This window comes from Malaya genurostris, chromosome 3 (assembly GCF_030247185.1).
Source record: "Malaya genurostris strain Urasoe2022 chromosome 3, Malgen_1.1, whole genome shotgun sequence".
Lineage (NCBI taxonomy): Eukaryota > Metazoa > Arthropoda > Insecta > Diptera > Culicidae > Malaya > Malaya genurostris.
In genome coordinates, this window is record NC_080572.1 from 24,619,344 (window position 1) to 24,639,874 (window position 20,531).

At 39.5% G+C, this 20,531-nt stretch overlaps 1 protein-coding gene across 6 annotated transcripts in view; it reads right to left on the minus strand.

Moving 5' to 3' along the window:
• Positions 1 to 20,531, minus strand: part of LOC131435977 (GDP-fucose protein O-fucosyltransferase 1) — a 137,406-nt gene that overhangs the window by 16,017 nt on the left and 100,858 nt on the right. For 2 of the 6 annotated variants that reach the window (XM_058604300.1, XM_058604303.1), the window contains exons 2-3: positions 1,722 to 1,878; positions 903 to 1,663 (exon numbers count right to left, since the gene is read on the minus strand). The exons of 2 other annotated variants lie outside the window; for them this stretch is intronic. In XM_058604300.1, coding sequence (XP_058460283.1) covers positions 903 to 1,663; positions 1,722 to 1,878 — 918 coding nt within the window. Of the gene's footprint in view, positions 1 to 902; positions 1,664 to 1,721; positions 1,879 to 2,342; positions 3,180 to 20,531 lie in introns of those variants that run through there. 2 more of the 6 variants (XM_058604302.1, XR_009230561.1) reach the window with 2 other exon arrangements.

Genomic DNA, 20,531 nt, shown 5'->3' on the forward strand with positions numbered 1-20,531 from the left:
CGCATAACCTCACCGTCACGGAACGTCTTGACGGACGGATCGTGTGAACGTTCCGATAAAGAAAGTATTAAACTAATTTTGGCGGAAGCTGACGTTCTGGTGACGGTGACGGAAGGAGACGGATCGTCTAAATCGTTCATAAGTTGCTGTGCATCAATCGGTGTCATCTCTAGCGATGTTACGCCAGTCAGAAGGATAAAATAATAATAATAATACAAAATAATATCATTTTAATGAACGTGGATAGTGCAGTAATGACGAGTTTTCTATCAAATTTGAAATACATCATTACTTAGTCATAATTAAAAATGACAAAAATAATTCTCGTGTAAGGGCCGCTTATGAGTGCGCAGTGCTATTATTTTGGCGCACACGAATTGGACATTTCTTTCCCATACTTCTATGTACGAGATTCGATGCGAGCTCGCTTGAGGGCGCCATGCTCGCAAAAAAAAAATTGCCAATCAGTGATTTGTTCAGGAAATGTGAGAGCTGGATATCTTGTTAGTATGAAGTCTTTACATACGGTCAATTGGCATAAAGTCGTTTGGCAGAATAGCCGTTTGGAATAACGGTCGTTTGTCATAAGGTTATATGACATAACACAGCGAGGACAAAAGCACCGACGCCATATTGATGAGATAAAAAATCAGAACTGCAAAATCAGCTGATTGAGTGGAAGTAATTTTCAAAATTTGTGAGTCGTGATGAGAATCAAACCATCGCAGAGGAGCCCAACGTAATCGGTGTACTTTCAAATGACTGGTGCTAATATTCACCGTTGTCAGATGACTGAGTGATACCCAAGTTTGTGGGTTTTAGTTCTATCATTCATCTTCCATATGAAATTTTCTGCTGCTGAATTTGTTTTTACGGATGATAAATATACCCTGAATACTTACGAACAACATCATCGATCGTGTTTCCACCAATAAACGCCGGATAAAAATTCACCATGATAATTCCATCATTCTCGATCAGTTTTTTCAGTACATCATCCTGCACATTGCGATGATGAGGGAATACGTGATGGGAAGACGAGTGGCTGAATATAACAGGTGCTTTTGTGTACTGTAGTACTTCCAACATAACTCCATGACTTACGTGGGAAATATCCACGAGCATGCCGAGACGGTTCATTTCCCAAATCACATTCTTTCCCCATTCGGAGACATTTCTCAGCACGGCTGTCTCATTGACATCGATCGGGGAAGCATCTGCCCACGGTGTGTTACATGTATGAGTTAAAGTCATGTAGCGTACACCTAATTCGTAGTAAATACGCAGCATAGATAAGCGAGAATCCATCGAATGTCCTCCTTCGACAGCTATTAGAGATGCTAATTTCTTCTGTTTGAATGCTTCCATTATCCCGTCGGCGGAAGTTATGTAGGCAAAATACTCGGGATGTCTTGTGATCAATCGCTTGATAACATCGATCTGTTCCAACGTACGCTCAACAGCGTCACGATACTGCGTCTCGCAGGAAACGTAAGCAACCCAAAACTGGGCTCCGACTTTACCTTCCAAAAGTCGCGGAATATCCGTGCGACTAGTACTGGATGTCCCCCATTTGGGATCATCTTTCAAGTTTCGATTCAAGTTAAAAGAGTTGATACGATTGCGTTCTATAAGGTATAAATTAAGTGGTAGGTCATTATGGCTAAAAGAAATGGAAATCAAAATTTGTTTAACAACTTGGATCATACAGTCGAAATTACCCATCGATAAGAGGCACCTCGTCCAGAACAGAGCGACCAGATGCTTCCTCTTTTTTACCGGAGTCGGAATTCACTGCAAGAGGAACTGCGATCGAAACTGCTAGTATAGCAACTAGTACAATCACACCACCGGCGACATATTTTGGGTTGGATATAACTGATACGGTTGAAAATACAATAATTGATATTTAGTTAAATGAATTAGTTTAAATATTTTAATAACTTAGTTAAGAAATATGAACGATTACAGAGACGAATTTTATTTTTTATTTATTTGTCGTCAATCAAAAGTAGACCATAAGGATTGCAGGGACAACAGAAAAAAGTGTTATATCATAAGATATTTCTAGCAAATTTTCAAATATTTATTCCAGTTGCCAAAATATTGGAAGGGTATGGCCACTACAATAATTCTATTGGAAATGCTTTGCCTTCCCATAGTTGCGCCACTGGCTATTGCCACTAAACAGTTCAAACTAAACCGTTAAGTAAACGCTTGCTTTAGTTAAGTAACACTTGTACTGCGCAGTAACGAGAAGGATACCATATTTAAAGAAGGCATCCGCTTCAATGCAAAAATACTTTCTAAAATTACTGAGAACACTAGATTGTATCACTAACCTTTTTTAATATTTAGCATTTCTGTGCTCAGCTGAAGCTACTCTGTTCCACGAATTGGTATATAAGTACGCGCTTTATTATTACACTTTAATCACATGCTCTATTATGATCGACAGTTTTTTAGCAACGTCTGTTAACTGATGTGTTTGAAACAATACTACATACACTTCATAAGAGACATACGAACGACGTTTAGAAGATATCAACGTACTGTTTCCAACAATTGAAAATTGAAGTAAACGGCGGTATCTGTTTTGATTATCTAAAAGGTATAATCACAGAAGTAACAATTGAATGCTGCTCGATGTAGCAAGATACTGTTTTTTACATGCTGTACTGATATTACAGTTTTGTAATATTTCTATAACATATTTAACGTATTTCACTATGGCGTGAAAACAAACGGATTAGATTTGATTGAGTATTTGTATGGAAGTCTCTTTCAACGAACAAACTACAATTGTGCTCAAGTCCGAACGTAATTTTTCTCTAACGATGATTTGGATTTTGCTTATCAATTAAAACGTCGCTCATTGTAATTAAAAGTCGTGCTATTGTACCAATAATCATCTCATTGGTAGAGTCGCCATGTTATTTTGCCGATTATTCGACTTTCAATCAACGATTTGTGATAACAACGTATACAATATCTTTGCTTCGGCTCCAAAAAGTGATACCGCAGAAAAAATAGCTCTAAAATTGTACAATACTGCTGTTATAGCGACGCTAAAACTCGAGTAGGATCGTAGCACCAGCCATGCAATGGCTTTGTATGCTAAGAATCGGCTTCGAAGTCTGTTGAAACAGAAAGTCAAATTTCACAGCAGGAATATAGTACCAAGGCTTTGGCATATAAAAATGTATATAATACCAAGGCTTTGGCATATAAAGTTTCATGCACTTTTGAAATCACCATGCACATCCAATGCTTACTTCAATGGGGGACGGCAAATCATATTTTACCCCGGGCTCCAATTTTCCTAGGTACGCTACTGATGGGGCCAAAGGACCATTTATTCGAACCCAACTATGTCATCTCTGAGCGAATGAAGTGAGTTCCATTTCGACGTGTTTGACCTTCGTTTCTTCCGGAACAAGGAAATGGGAACCGATATATCCGAAACCTTTTTGCCTTTCTCATATAGAAAGGTTATGCAATCACTTGAAACCCCGACCAGTGAAAATTGGCCCGGAGGGCCAAGTGTCATATACCATTCGACTCAGTTCATCGAGCTGAGCAATGTCTGTGTGTGTGTGTGTGTGTGTGTGTGTGTGTGTGTGTGTGTGTGTGTGTGTGTGTGTGTGTGTGTGTGTGTGTGTGTGTATGTGTGTGTGTGTATGTGTCAAATAATCTCACTAGGTTTTCTCGGAGATGGCTGAACCGATTTTGACAAACTAGGATTCAAAAGAAAGGTCTCGTGGTCCCATACGGAATTCCTTAATTTCATCCGGATCCGACTTCCGGTTCCGGAATTATAGGGTAAAGTGTGTTCAATATTGTACACCGTCACTTAAACCGGCGAAACAAAAAACGTAAAAAAAATTCTAAACTGGTCTCAAAACTACACAAATCGATAGTCATTATCAGTAGGCAAATAAACAAACCGATTCCGGCTATCCTGGTTCCCGGTATCCGGTTCCGGAAGTACCGGAAATAGTGGTCATATATACCAAAATGGACTCACTTTTCTCAGCGATGGTTTGACCGATTTCCACAAACTTAGATTCAAATGAAAGGTCCTCCAGTCCCATACGAAATTCCTGAATTTCATCCGGATCCGACTTCCGGTTCCAGAGTTATAGGGTAAAGTGTGTTCAATATTGTACACCGTCACTTAAACCGGCGAAACAAAAAACGTAAAAAAAATTCTAAACTGGTCTCAAAACTACACAAATCGATAGTCATTATCAGTAGGCAACTAAACAAACCGATTTCGGCTATCCTGGTTCCCGGTATCCGGTTCCGGAAGTACCGGAAATAGTGGTCATATATATAAAAATTGATCTCACTCACTTTTCTCAGCAATGGTTTGACCGATTTCCACAAACTTAGATTCAAATGAAAGGTCTTCCGGTCCTATACGAAATTCCTGAATTTCATCCGAATCCGACTTCCGGTTCCGGAGTTATAGGGTAAAGTGTGTTCAATATTGTACACCGTCACTTAAACCGGCGAAACAAAAATAGGTAAAAAAAATTCTAAACTGGTCTCAAAACTACACAAATCGATAGTCATTATCAGTAGGCAAATAAACAAACCGATTCCGGCTATCCTGGTTCCCGGTATCCGGTTCCGGAAGTACCGGAAATAGTGGTCATATATATAAAAATTGATCTCACTCACTTTTCTCAGCAATGGTTTGACCGATTTCCACAAACTTAGATTCAAATGAAGGGTCTTCCGGTCCTATACGAAATTCCTGAATTTCATCCGGATCCGACTTCCGGTTCCGGAATTATAGGGTAAAGTGTGTTCAATATTGTACACCGGTACTTAAACCGGCGAAACAAAAAACGTAAAAAAATTTCTAAACTGGTCTCAAAACTACACAAATCGATAGTCATTATCAGTAGGCAACTAAACAAACCGATTTCGGCTATCCTGGTTCCCGGTATCCGGTTCCGGAAGTACCGGAAATAGTGGTCATATATATAAAAATGGATCTCACTCACTTTTCTCAGCGATGGTTTGACCGATTTCCACAAACTTAGATTCAAATGAAAGGTCTTCCGGTCCTATACGGAATTCCTGAATTGCATCCGGATCCGACTTCCGGTTCCGGAGTTATAGGGTAAAGTGTGTTAAATATTGTACACCGTCACTTAAACCGGTGAAACAAAAAACGTAAAAAAATTTCTAAACTGGTCTCAAAACTACACAAATCGATAGTCATTATCAGTAGGCAACTAAACAAACCGATTTCGGCTATCCTGGTTCCCGGTATCCGGTTCCGGATTCCGGAAAGTGCATATAATAGTGATCCCATTTCGTTTTCTTAAGGATGGCTTACGCAATTAAAAGTACTCTTTTATTCTGTATGTTATGCATAAACAATCTCTTGGTTTCTTTCAAAACTCGAAGAGAATTTTTTTGAATAGAATACCACAATATTATATGTACATGAAAAAGGCATCATTACACCACTAGGTGGATTAAAACAGGTTTTTTGTTTTGTCATCATCCAACAAGACGTGCACAATACAAGAATTATCATGAAACAGAAAGTCCATATTCCATAATAGGAATGTAATGCCAAGACTATGCTTTGCTGTTCCACTCAGCAAGCGATAAAACTTTGTTGGTCGTTGAGCGTTTGTTGAACGGCATACTGCACGAAATAATCGTTCAGTTTGTTGGAACGGTTTGCTGTTGTTTTTGTCCTTTTTCAAAATTTACCCTTTGAAAGAGTGATAAGTTTTTGATCGTGAATATCTCTTGTTGCACCTAACGTATCAAAATAATTTTTGCTACATACCATCGGAAATACGAGCACAATTTTATGATAAATTTCAGTGGTGTGACATAATCTATTGAGCTACGTTTCTACTCTGATTGACAAGCTTGAAAAACGACAACAAATTGATGCGGTGTATTTCGATTTTTCTAAAGCTGTTCCTGCTCGTGCTGTGCTTGCTGTTGAACAATTGAGACGAAATGGATTCCCTGACTGGATAACAAACTGGATTTTTTCGTATCTTACAGATCGTAGTGCTTCAATTCGAGTCGGAACTGTGCATTCTGATCCTTTTGATATTACATCAGGTGTTCCGCAAGGAAGTCATCTCGGACCACTTCTGTTTGTGCTATTCGTGAATGATCTTTGCAATGAACTGTCGTCGTTTAAAGTAATGTATGCCGACGATTTAAAAATTTACTGAATCATCACAAGCCTTGTAGGTTGTTGTGCGCTACAAATGGACATTGAATGTGTCATAGATTGGTGTAATAGAAACGCCATGAGTGTTAATGTTAATAAATGTAATACCATAACATTTTGACGAGTTCAGTCTCCAATTTTATTTGAATACTCAATGATGACGAGCCTAGTCAAAGGAGTTTCTTCTGTAAAAGATTTAGGCGTAATTCTCGACCGTAAATTACGCTTCACCGAACAGCTTTCGATGGTTATTGCTAAAGCTTTTGCCGTTCTGGGACTTATCAAACGCAACACTAAAGACTTTAACGACGTTTATTGTCTCAAGGCTGTTTACATTGCTCTAGTGCGCAGTATTCTAGAATACGGAGTTGTAATCTGGGCTCCATACCACAACGTTCACATCGACCGGATCGAACGAGTGCAGAAATGTTTTGTCCGATTCGCGCTTCGAAGACTTCCTTGGCTTATTCGGCTTCAGCTACCACGTTACGAAGATCGCTGTGTTCTCATCAACTTACCCACGTTGCAAAACCGGCGGATATTTCATCAACGACTTTTCGTTTTTGATTTGCTTAATAATAACATCGACTGGAACACACTTCTGGCAAGGATTCATATCAATGTTCCGGGAATATCTTTGCGAATTGTGGACTTCATACGACGATCAGCTCATCGCACACAGTATGGACAAAATAATCCAATGGATGTTTGCTGTAATCAATTCAATAGAGTTGATCACTCAGGAGCAACACTGCTGAATTGTAATACTTTCTTCAAGAGAAGAATGCCGATATTGCTATTTTAACTGAAACTCATCTTAAACCTGAACTTTCTATTTTTATTTCCAATTACAGGATTCACAGGCTCGACAGGACAACTACCAGAGGAAGGGGAGTTGCCATTGCTATTAAACGATCCATTCAGCACAGGCTTCTGTCAGCCTTTAAATTGCAACTTATAGAAGCCATCGAAATTGAGATTACAATGACGATCGGACCCATCAAGATCATTACAGCGTACTGTCCCAAACAAACCAATCTTCGAGATGGTACGTGTGCATCATTGAAGCGAGATCTGGCTACGCTCACTCGACGACAGAACAAATTCATCATTGCTGGGGACCTGAACGCACGGCATGAGCTGTGGGGAAACAAAAGACAGAATCGAAACGGATTCGTACTTGCCGAAGATTACGAAGCTGGACAATACAACATGCTCGATCCGGATCAACCAACGAGACTTTCCAGATCGGGAGTTCATTCCATTTTGGATATATTCATCAGCAACATCGCCATAGACAGCTCTCCGGTTGTCTTCAACGAGCTCTCTTTCGACCACTTTCCAGTAATATTGACGTTGGGATCTTCACCAGAAACAGTGCCTATTCAACATCGGAGGAACTATTATCGCACCAACTCAATCCGATTTCAACAAATCACCAAGCAACTTATTAATATCGATTTGCCACTAGATTCCCCGATGGAAATCGACGCGGCCCCATCATTCTTCCAGCATTCAATCACAGTCACTCGTGATAGGACGGTTCCAGTACAACATATGCCGAGTTCTTCTCTTCAATTCGAAATATCTACCGGAGGCAGTATCAACGAACTGGCATCCTAGATAAGAAGACCTCTTATAACAACTTAACTAGGATAATACAGGAAAGGATAACTGAGCTTCGCAACAGGTACTTCCAGCAAAGCTTTGGCAAATTCTCCGACATTCAAAGCCATTCTACACGCTGCCAAAAAATTACCTAATTTTAAGTACTTTTCACTCAATAGAGGGGTTGTGTGCAAGAAGCCAATTTGGGGTAAAATGGGTTTTACTTATTTTTGAGTAAAAGCATCAATAGTACTGATTAGGTAGAAACTACGCAAGCGATATAAAAATCAACTTGGGTAATTTGATTTCAGTTTTCGTTCGATGATTTGAAAAATAAAACGCAAACAATAAAGTCAACTATGATTACTTTATTTATTTAATATTAATCTTTTTACATATTTCAACAATGTAACTATATCATTGAACTACCAAGGCTGTTCTATTCAGCTGCTGGAACTGCGCCGTTGAGCGATCGAACGCATCTCAATATCTTCCATCGCCTGAAATGATATTGCGGTGTAATTATTATTTTTAAAAAAAATTATACAAAGCTACTCACACTGCGATTGATGACAATCATTGAATTATTCTCCCAAAACCGGCAATTTTACAAAATAATTTCACCCACTTCAAATCTGACCGATAGTTTCTGCAATGCAACACACAAAATTTTTTCACCCAACAGTAACTTATTGAAGTAAACTACACTGTTGAGCAGTCACGTACCCAGAGGGGGGGCCCAAGGGGCCCGGGCCCCTCCCGAAATCAAAAACAGATATATAATTATTTAGAAGGTCTCAGACAATAATACAATGTAATACAATAGCAGTTCCAGTGGAGAAGTTTAAAGTGTACGTTAAAAATACTCGTAAAAGACACACCGAGAATTAGCTACATAAGCAATCTTCAGTAAGATTATTTTTTTATCTTTGGGCCCCTCCCGAAACGAAATCCTGGGTACGGGCCTGCTGTTGAGTGAAAACTACTCAACCGATACAGTACTTTTCACCCAACAATTAAAAACATGCTTGATTACTTCATGTTAGGTGAATTTAAGTCAACCGTTGGGTTTTTTTTTTTGGCAGCGTGTAGTCCATAACGAAGGTGCTTAAGAAAAACCTCCTCTGATGTCACCCCAGGACACAGCTGAAGGAATACCTTCAATCACACCAGTAGAGAAGGCAGATGCGCTAGGCCAGAAGATTTATGTGTTCTCACAATTTAGGACTTAACATTTTTTTTTTCATAAATACGTTTATTTCTTAAGGCAGTTTACATAAGTTTTTCTTCGCCGTAGCATCACTTTTACATAATATTCTTATCCTAATTTAATTCTAACATAGTCACAACGTTTTGCATTTATTAAAACATATTCTCTTATTACTTAAATATCATCTTAGGTAACTCGTCATTAATTATGAAATCTACTCGGAAATATTATTTGAACCAAACGATTAACTTCTATAAATTATAAAATAAGCTGTTATTTTCAGACATTTTGTTAATAATTTCATAAACTGTTTCGAGTTTGTTTGTATCATTACATTATTTTTATTCTAATTTAGCTATTGGTTGAACTCATGGACGCAGCTGGGATCAGAACTAAGTCTTGAAAGGGGCCTTTATTAAATTGAAACTCCAGTTTTCTTTATGAAATGATAAATAAGTTTCATGTATGAAAGGTCACGACAAGCAAGAATGTCTCGAACTGGGATATTGGATAGTCTACCTTGGGTACGCAAAGAATTTATTAGTTGAGATCTGACATCACGATACTCCACGCATGTCCAAACGACATGATCAATATCTCGATACCCTTCGCCACAAGCACAATGATTAGTCTCGGAGAGCCCAATTCGAAGGAGATGTGCATCTAACGTGTAGTGATTGGACATGAGTCTAGACATCACACGAATGAAATCTCTACTCACATCCAGTCCCCTGAACCATGCCTTTGTCGATATTTTCGGAATAATTGAGTGCATCCACCGACCCAGATCATCTTTATCCCAAGAAGCTTGCCAGCTGGCAAGTGTTCTTTGGCGAGACGAGCTATAGAATTCGTTGAAAGCAATTGGTCTCTCATAAATTTCACCCTCAATAGCACCACGTTTGGCTAAAATATCGGCTCTTTCATTGCCAGGAATGGAGCAATGAGCCGGGACCCAGACTATAGTGATTAGATAATTATTGTTCAATATGTCGTTCAGGCACTGTTTTATTTTGCCCAGGAAAAACGGTTCAGTCTTGCCAGTCATGTTTGAGCGAATGGCTTCAATTGCACTCAGACTATCTGTGAAGAGGAAATAATGGTTTGGAATTAATGTGACGATTACACTCAAACTATATTGAACTGCTGCTAGCTCTGCTATATAAACAGATGCAGGTTCTTGAAGCCTAAATGAGGCCGAAACATTATTGTTGAACATACCAAACCCTGTCGCTTCTTCAATTCGCGATCCGTCCGTGTAAAACATTTTCTCAGAGTCAATATGCCTGAACTTACTTGAAAATATTTTTGGGATTTCCGTCGAACGTAGATGATCCGGGATTCCACGCACTTCGCGCTGCATGGATGTATCGAAAAATAAAGTTGAGTCAGGGACATTTAGGAGGCTGACACGGATAGGAATATATCTTGAAGGGTTGATTTCCTGTGACATATGGTTAAAATATACTGTCATGAATTTTGTTTGAGATCGAAGCTCGACTAGTCGTTCGAAATTATTAATTACCATGGGATTCAGCACCTCACATCTTATTAGCAGGCGTGATGAAAGCTCCCAAAATCGATCTTTTAATGGAAGAACTCCCGCCAGAACTTCAAGACTCATTGTATGTGTCGAATGCATGCACCCTAAAACAATTCGCAAACAACGATACTGAATTCGCTCCAGTTTGATAATATGAGAGTTTGCAGCGGAACGAAAGCAAACGCATCCATATTCCATCACTGAAAGTATCGTTGTCTGATACAATTTTATTAGATCTTCCGGATGAGCACCCCACCAAGATCCTGTTATTGATCGAAGAAAATTTACTCTTTGTTAGCATTTTGTTATCAGAAACCTAATGTGTCCTCCCCACGTGCATTTGGAATCGAACCACACCCCGAGGTATTTAAAAGTTAAAACCTGTTGGATCATTCTTCCCATCATATGGAGCTGAAGCTGCGCGGGATCATGCTTTCTTGAAAAGACGACTAACTCTGTTTTCTCCGCAGAGAATTCGATACCAAGATGAACAGCCCAATCGGACAAGTTATCTAAGGTATCTTGCAATGGTTTATGCAGATCAACAGCTTTGGGTCCAGTAACTGAAACCACGCCATCATCTGCCAATTGTCTTAGTGTACATGGGGTTACTAGACAGCTGTCAATGTCATTTACGTAAAAATTATAGAGGAGCGGACTGAGGCATGAGCCTTGCGGGAGACCCATGTAACTATTTCTGAGTGTTGCCAAATCGCCATGTGAAAAATGCATGTGTTTCTCTGACAAAAGGTTGTGCAAATAATTATTTATAAGCGCTGGGAGTCCATTTTGGTGAAGCTTGTCTGAAAGAACATCAATGGAAACTGAATCAAATGCTCCTTTAATGTCTAAAAATACAGATGCCATTTGTTGCTTTTGAGCGAAGGCAATTTGGATGTCAGACGAAAGTAATGCAAGGCAATCATTCGTCCCTTTATTTCTACGGAAGCCAAACTGAGTATCTGACAACAAACCGTTCGTCTCGACCCAAGTGTCGAGACGTCGTAGAATAATTTTTTCGAACAATTTTCTGATGCAGGACAACATCGCAATGGGTCTATATGAGTTGTGATTGGAAGCTGGTTTCCCCGGTTTTTGAATGGCGATAACTTTCACTTGTCTCCAGTCAGGTGGAACAATATTTTGCTCAAGAAACTTGTTGAACAATTCCAACAAACGTCTTTTTGCGAGGTTGGGCAGATTCTTCACCAAGTTGAATTTAATTCTGTCCAACCCTGGAGCGTTATTGTTACAAGACAAGAGTGCTATAGAAAATTCCATCATTGAAAATGGGTTATTAATAAAACCATTATTTGGAGGAGATTCCCGTATAATGCTCTGCGTAGGAACAGAATCTGGGCAAACTTTCCTAGCAAAGTCAAATATCCATCGGTTCGAGTATTCATCACTCTCATTGCCCACGGTACGATTCCTCATTCGTCTGGCCGTGTTCCAAAGAGTGCTCATTGAGGTATCTCTTGACAAACCTTCGACAAAATGTCTCCAATAGCTACATTTTTTGGCTCGAAGTATGCTCTTGTACTTGGTTTCTAAAACCATAAGTTTTTCAAAATTCTGAGGAGTTCCTCCTCCCCGTTTTAGAAACGTCTTGCAAGCATTTTGTTTTGCGAGTTTAGCCTCTGAGCACTCTTTGTCCCACCAGGGGTTGGGAGGCCTTCTGTTAGTCGTTGGCCCAGGAAAGCGTTTAGTTTGGGATTGTTCTGCTGCCTCCAGAATCGAACAAATGAGGAAGTCATATTCTTCAAGTGGAGAGAGCTCTTCCATTGAATTCAAAATACTAGAGATACTACTTTGGTATTTAATCCAGTCGATATTTTTTGTCAAATCATATGGAATACTAGCGGAAGTAGCAATGCAATTGCTACTGCTAATTGAGATGATGATTGGTAAATGATCGCTACCGTGTAAATCAGGCAGTATTTTCCAGGTGCAATCTAGTCGAATTGATGTTGAGCAAAGAGATAGATCTAATGCACTTGGGCGTGCCGGAGGTCTTGGGATCCGTGTCATGCTACCCATATTTAATACCGTCATGCTAAAATTGTCACAAATGTTTTGTATTAAAGATGATCTGCTATCATTGTAAACGGAACCCCACATAATACCGTGCGAATTTAAATCCCCCAGAATCAATCGTGGTGCAGGAAGGGCTTCAACCATTTCATTAAGCTGTTGCTGTCCAACTTGTGCTTTTGGAGGAATATAAACCGAAGCTATGCAAATATCTTTGCCTTTAATGTTTATTTGGCAAGCAACAACTTCTATACTAGAAGTTGAAGGGATGTTTAATCTATAAAAGGAATAGCATTTCTTAATTCCCAAAAGCACTCCACCATACGGAGAGTCTCTATCGAGACGTATAATGTTAAAATCATTAAAATTTAAAGCTATGTTTGAAGTAAGCCATGTTTCGCATAAAGCAAATACATCACATTTTTGACTATGCAATAATATTTTAAATGAATCAAGTTTTGGCATGATGATTCGACAATTCCACTGCAGGACAGTGATTGTATCATTTGCGACGGGTGATAAATTATCCATCAAAAGATACAAAACCTGAGACAATTGGCCATTGAGTTGATAACTGCTTCAAAAAGGTTCTAGCTATTGGAAGGAATGCCATTATGAGGGTCTTTAAGGGTTCAGATATATTGAATGCTGAGAAAATCCATTCAACAATTTCCGAAAACTTCAGTAATCCTGTTGGTGGCTGTGAAATGGAGCCCACTGGATTATTATCTTTTTCAGTACTAGATCCTGGATTGGTTTGTGAATTTGACAAACCAGGAGGCACAGTCTTTGGTTTTGACTTTTTTTGTTTAACACGGGGATCTTTTTTTGAAGATGAAATTTTAGGTGTCTTTTTTGGTAATTTGGAGGAAGACTTCTTTCTCTTAACTGACCCTTGGGTAGTGATAAACGAATTACCTTCACTATTTTCGTCAGAGTCAGAGTCCTCTGGTTCCTCTAGATTTGAAAACCCGTTTTCGGTTTCCAAAGGGGGGACATCAATGACCGTTTTAAGCATTTCTGCATATGTGCGCTTAGACCGTGCTTTTAAAGAAAGCTTAATTTTGTCTTTGTGCACTTTAAATGCAGTGCATACTGAAATATCATCATGAGGACTATTCCCACAATAAATACATTTTTCAATTTCCTTGTTGCAATCATTATCTTTATGAGGCCCTTCACACTTAATACATTTTGGTTTATTACTACAGTAAGTAGCTGTGTGGCCGAATTTTTTGCAGTTCGTACAATTCATTACATTTGGAACAAAAAGCCGAACAGGGAGGCGAATTTTATCGACATAGACATGGGACGGCAACGCAGACCCGGCAAATGTCACTCGAAACGAGTCTGATGGGCGATAAACTTTTTTTCCCTCTTCATGAACTACTGAGTACAGTTGTTTGCACTCCAGTATTTTCACACCCTCAAGCATAGAGTTCTTGAAACGACCAACACCATGCTTGAGTAAATCATCTACCGAAAGACTCGCTTCGGTAACAACACCGTCAATTTCGACATCTTTGGAGGGTATGTAAACTTTATACTCTTTATTGAAATGTTCCGAAGAGACAATATCATTCGCGTGTTTCAAATTATTTACCACAACACGAATTTTATCGTTATTTACTTTTATGATCTCTTTGATTGAAGAGTATCGTGATGTCAAACCTTTATTAATTTGAAAAATGTTTAATGGCTTTGATATACGTCTAAAAAAGACTATGCAAGGCCCAGAAGAGCTCTCCTGATATTTTTTCGTTCGTGGGGGTATCGGATTCATGCTAGGATTTACGTCCATGGATTCATCCATTACATTAAAATTTTTAACTAAACTTTAAAATAAAATTTGAAACCAACACTACACAGTACTCAATCAAAAGGAAAAGAAAAAACTTCTACCTTGAAATTGTTGTCTATCTCCGTTGCACTGCCGTGTAGATCCTCGTTGCTTTAGATGTTCTTGTTGGATGTATCTGGACGTTGATACAATGCTGAAGCTCACTGTAGCGATAGAATATGATGTGATGCTACTGCTACCTGACATCCAGCACCACTCGAATTCCGATTTGCTTTCGTCTTCGCCAGCTGTAACCAGCGCAGGTCACCGGTGTATACCTGCGTGTTGTATGGCAGTGGAAAGACCGAGTTGTCTTGTCTCCTTCTTCCTAGTGCTCCGCACCGATATGCTTCTGCACCGAAGTGCCTTCGCACCGGTGTGCCTTTGCACTCTCCTGCTTCTATGTGCCTTTGCACTCTTCCTCTTCGATGTGCCTTTGCACTCTCCTGCTCAGCACTTGTGGCTGTATATTGCGGCCTGGGTAGAGTTTGGGAAACGCCCTTTGTTGTTTCCTTCACCAGCTTGGCCCAGCACTAGGGCTCTCTTATGCAGCACGACTATACGTTTTAACGGCTGCTGCCAACAGGTTTCTACCTGTAGTTCAACCGTTGTCGTATTTAACGCGTGTAAACCAACCAGCGTTATTAAACTGTACGCTTCTATACACAACCTTCTCGGTTGAACGGCTATTACTGAATGAGGACTTAACATTGTTAGTCCACATGAAAGAGCCGTTGCTGTTAGCGTAGCTGAGGTTGACCAATCAGACAGATTTGTTCCTGAGGAAAGTAGAGTCATTGCGAATGAGCTGGCTATTGTGAAAAATCGAAAAATATGAAGGCCCCCGGTTTCGACAACACTTTCAACATTGAGCTGAAACATTTGAGTATTCGCTCATTTGTTTTCTTAGCTAAAATTTTCAACAGGTGCTGGGAGCTTGGCTACTTCCCTTCAATGCGGAAGTTAGCTGAAGTTATCTCAGTTTTGAAACCGGGGAAAGATCCTTCCTTTTCCAAGAACTATCGACCCATCAGCTTACTCTCTGCCTTATCCAAGCTGTTTGAAAAGTCAATACAAAGGCGAATTCTTGCTTTCGCAAATAAACAGGATATATTACTGGAAGAACAGTTTGGGTTCCGGAAAGGAAGATCCACCATCCACCAACTCACAAGGATTAACAACGTCATCCACCAAAACAAATCTGTGTCCAAAACGACTGCCATGACAATATTGGATATTTAAAAGGCATTCGACAATGTGTGGCACGATGGCCTGGTGTTTAAACTGCATCGGTATAATTTTCCGATGAATCTTATTAAAATTATCAAAATTATCTTGCAGATAGAGCATTCCAAGTTTCTCTGAATAATGCACTTTCAGAAAGATTTACTATTCCTGCTGGTGTACCCCAAGGAAGTATCCTAGGTCCCATCCAATACAACATCTTTACCTCAGACATCCCGCCTCTTACGGGTGGTGGTGTTCTGTCACAATTTGATGATACTGCCATTCTTTCATTAATGATCTGAAGAATAAACTACAGACAGGTCTGGACGCTCTAACTGAATATTTTACAAGCTGGAATATTGTGATCAATGCAGCAAAAACTAAGGTCATCTTGTTTCCACATTCAAGATCTCCAAAACTTGTTCCATCAGACGAATGCCGAATACGATTCGGTGATGAGACCATCCAATGGTCCGACGAAGTTATCTATCTAGGACTCACCCTTGACAGACATCTGATATTTTGGTCACATGTTGACAAAATCGTTCGAAAATTATTCAAAATTTTAACGTATTAGGTTATGGATAGTTATGAGTAGGTAGATATTTCATTTATAATTAAAATAAATATTATGACTAAACATTAGTATGTAAATCAAGAGTAACTAAAGCACCTATTATTAATAACGAATCGTATGAACAACAAAGATGAAAGGCCAAAGGGTCAAAACACTTGTACTGTAAAACGTTGATTAATAAACAGATATTTATACATAAAAGGCTCTTTTTCTATCATTTTGTGAGCTACCGAAGGAAGACAAACACGAGAGTAACATCCAGAGAAGCCAGATCTGCAGATTTCGTACATAGTGCTGCAGACATTTTTTGTTGTGCAGACTTTTGCAGACTTTTGAAAATCGAGTTTTTCGCAGACTTTCATCAAAATTTACAGACTTTTGAAATTGTCGCGACCTTTTATTTTTTGCTCGACAAGTCAGTTTAGCATACCATATTTTATCGAGAAATTGCTGCCAGCAAGACATAATTGTAAACGGTTAGCCGGTGGGAAGCTGTTCAAGTAGGAAGGCTGAATTTTTTCCTTCTTCTGCAGTTCCTCTTTGACATCAACTGGCAGATCAGCGTATTGGTTGTTACTCAGCAAACGGTCGTTTACCATGTACATCATACATTAGCATCCTTTGGATCCTTCTCGGATCTATGGCGCGTTTTACCCATAGCGCGGGTAGTTAGGCAGCTGCGAATAAAAGATAAAACAAAATTAGTCGTAACATGTTATTTGTCTATCCACATCGAGTGGTAAGTTAATTATCAGCGAAAGCATCCTCGTATTTCCTGGGGAAAACACGGGAACACCTGAGAGCTTTATTTGAGCGGTCTTATTTAATTTCCTTTAATCTTCCATTCCGGGCAATGAAAAGGCAGACTCATTGGCTAAGGTGGGCGCATTAGAAGGCGATATTTATGAAATTTAGAATTTCTCGTCGGAGTAGACTCGAAAGTTGGCAAACTTCATGAAGCAATGGGGTACTGGGCGGTGGCTGCTTTCCATTATGCCTAGGGTTTCGACGAAGCCTTGGTTCAAAGGGATGTCTCGGCTCATGTCAAATCATTACACATTTAACGCGCATCTTCAGTGCATTGCACTCGCGGAGAGCGGTCTCTGCGCTTTGGCGACGGTTCAGGACATCGAGCATGTCGTATGGACGTGCGCGGAGTACCGTGACGCCAGGTCTTCATTAAAGGACTTCCTAAGGTAGACCACCTGAAGTTCCGGTCCGAGATGTGTTGGCTAGTCGGGATATCTCTTATATGCTTCTTATGTACTAGTACTTTAAACACATCAATATACAAGTGTAACCTGTTGTGCTTTCCTCAAAAGTTTGGTTTTTTTTTTTTTTTCATAAATACGTTTATTTCATAGGCAATATACATAAGTTTTTCTTCGCCGTGGCATCTACAATACATAGTACTTTAAACCTAATACATTTCGAATATCCTATTAGTATGTTGGTATTCATTAGTTAATCTAAACACTGTTTTTATCAAGCGAGTTGCTATTATAAATTACATTAAATGAAATACATTTATTTTGTACATGATCTTATAACTATTTCAGGTTTGTTTGTATCAGTTCATCACTTTTATTTAATATAAGATAGCTGGCTATTGGTTGAGCTCATGGAAGAGAAAACAATCTAACATAAAATAAAATTTAAATTGGAACTCCAATGGACTTAATGAAATAATAAAGAAGTTTCATGTAAGGAACGTCACGACAAGCAAGAATGTCGCGAACTGGGACATTGGATAGTCTACCTTGGGTACGCAAGGAATTTATTAGTTGAGATCTGACATCACGATACTCCACGCATGTCCAAACAACATGGTCAATATCGCGGTAACCTTCGCCACAAGCACAATGATTAGTCTCGGAAAGTCCAATTCGAAGGAGATGTGCATCTAACGTGTAGTGATTGGACATGAGTCTGGACATCACACGAATGAAATCTCTACTCACATCCAGTCCCCTGAACCATGCCTTTGTCGATATTTTCGGAATAATTGAGTGCATCCACCGACCCAGATCATCTTTATCCCAAGAAGCTTGCCAGCTGGCAAGTGTTCTTTGGCGAGACGCGCTATAGAATTCATTGAAAGCAATTGGTCTCTCATAAATTTCACCCTCAATAGCACCACGTTTGGCTAAAATATCGGCTCTTTCATTGCCTGGAATGGAGCAATGAGCCGGAACCCAAACTATTGTGATTTGATAATTATTATTCAATATGACGTTCAGGCACTGTTTTATTTTGCCCAAGAAAAAAGGTTCATTTTTGCCAGCAGCCTTTGAGCGAATGGCTTCAATTGCACTCAGACTATCTGTGAAAAGAAAATAATGGTTTGGAGATAATGTGACGATTATACTCAAACTATAATGAACTGCTGCTAACTCTGCTATATAAACAGATGCAGGTTCTTGAAGCCTAAAGGAGACCGAAACATTATTGTTGAACATACCAAACCCTGTCGCTTCTTCAATTCGCGATCCGTCCGTGTAAAACATTTTCTCAGAGTCGATATGCCTGAACTTACTTGTAAATATTTTTGGGATTTCCAACGAGCGTAGGTGTTCCGGAATTCCACGCACTTCGCGCTGCATGGATGTGTCGAAAAATAAAGTTGAGTCAGGGACATTTAGGAGGCTGACACGGATAGGAATATATCTTGAAGGGTTGATTTCCTGTGACATATGGTTAAAATATACAGTCATGAATCTTGTTTGAGATTGAAGCTCAACTAGCCTTTCGAAGTTATTAATAACTAGGGGATTCAGTACCTCGCATCTTATTAGCAGTCGCGACGAAAGCTCCCAAAAACGATCCTTCAATGGAAGAACTCCCGCCAGAACTTCAAGACTCATTGTATGTGTCGAATGCATGCAGCCTAAAGCAATTCGCAAACAACGATATTGAATTCGCTCTAATTTGATAATATGAGAGTTTGCAGCGGAACGAAAGCAAACGCATCCATATTCCATCACTGAAAGTATCGTTGTCTGATACAATTTTATTAGATCTTCCGGATGAGCACCCCACCAAGATCCGGTTATTGTTCGAAGAAAATTTACTCTTTGTTGGCATTTTGTTATCAGAAACCTAATGTGTCCTCCCCACGTGCATTTGGAATCAAACCACACCCCGAGGTATTTGAAAGTCAAAACCTGTTGGATCATTCTTCCCATCATATGGAGCTGAAGCTGCGCGGGATCATGCTTTCTTGAAAAGACGACTAACTCTGTTTTCTCCGCAGAGAATTCGATACCAAGATGAACAGCCCAATCGGACAAGTTATCTAAGGTATCTTGCAATGGTTTATGCAGATCAATAGCTTTGGGTCCAGTAACTGAAACCACGCCATCATCTGCCAATTGTCTTAGTGTACATGGGGTTACTAGACAGCTGTCAATGTCATTTACGTAAAAATTATAGAGGAGCGGACTGAGGCATGAGCCTTGCGGGAGACCCATGTAACTATTTCTGAATGTTGCCAAATCGCCATGTGAAAAATGCATGCGTTTCTCTGACAAAAGGTTGTGCAAATAATTATTTATAACCGCTGGGAGTCCATGTTGGTGAAGCTTGTCTGAAAGAACATCAATGGAAACTGAATCAAATGCTCCTTTAATGTCTAAAAATACAGATGCCATTTGTTGCTTTTGAGCGAAGGCAATTTGGATGTCAGACGAAAGTAATGCAAGGCAATCATTCGTCCCTTTATTTCTACGGAAGCCAAACTGAGTATCTGACAACAAACCGTTCGTCTCGACCCAAGTGTCGAGACGTCGTAGAATAATTTTTTCGAACAATTTTCTGATGCAGGACAACATCGCGATGGGTCTATATGAGTTGTGATTGGAAGCTGGTTTCCCCGGCTTTTGAATGGCGATAACTTTCACTTGCCTCCAGTCAGGTGGAACAATATTTTGCTCAAGAAGCTTGTTGAACAATTCCAACAAACGTCTTTTTGCGAGGTCGGGCAGATTCTTCACCAAGTTGAATTTAATTCTGTCCAACCCAGGAGCGTTATTGTTACAAGACATGAGTGCTATGGAAAATTCCATCATAGAAAAGGGGCTATCAATGGAACCATTATTTGAAAAAGATTCCCTAATAATGCTATGCGTAGGAACAGAATCTGGACAAACTTTCCTCGCAAAATCAAATATCCATCGGTTCGAGTATTCCTCACTCTCATTTCCTACGTTACGATTCCTCATTCGTCTGGCCGTATTCCAAAGAGTGCTCATTGAGGTTTCTCTTGACAAACCT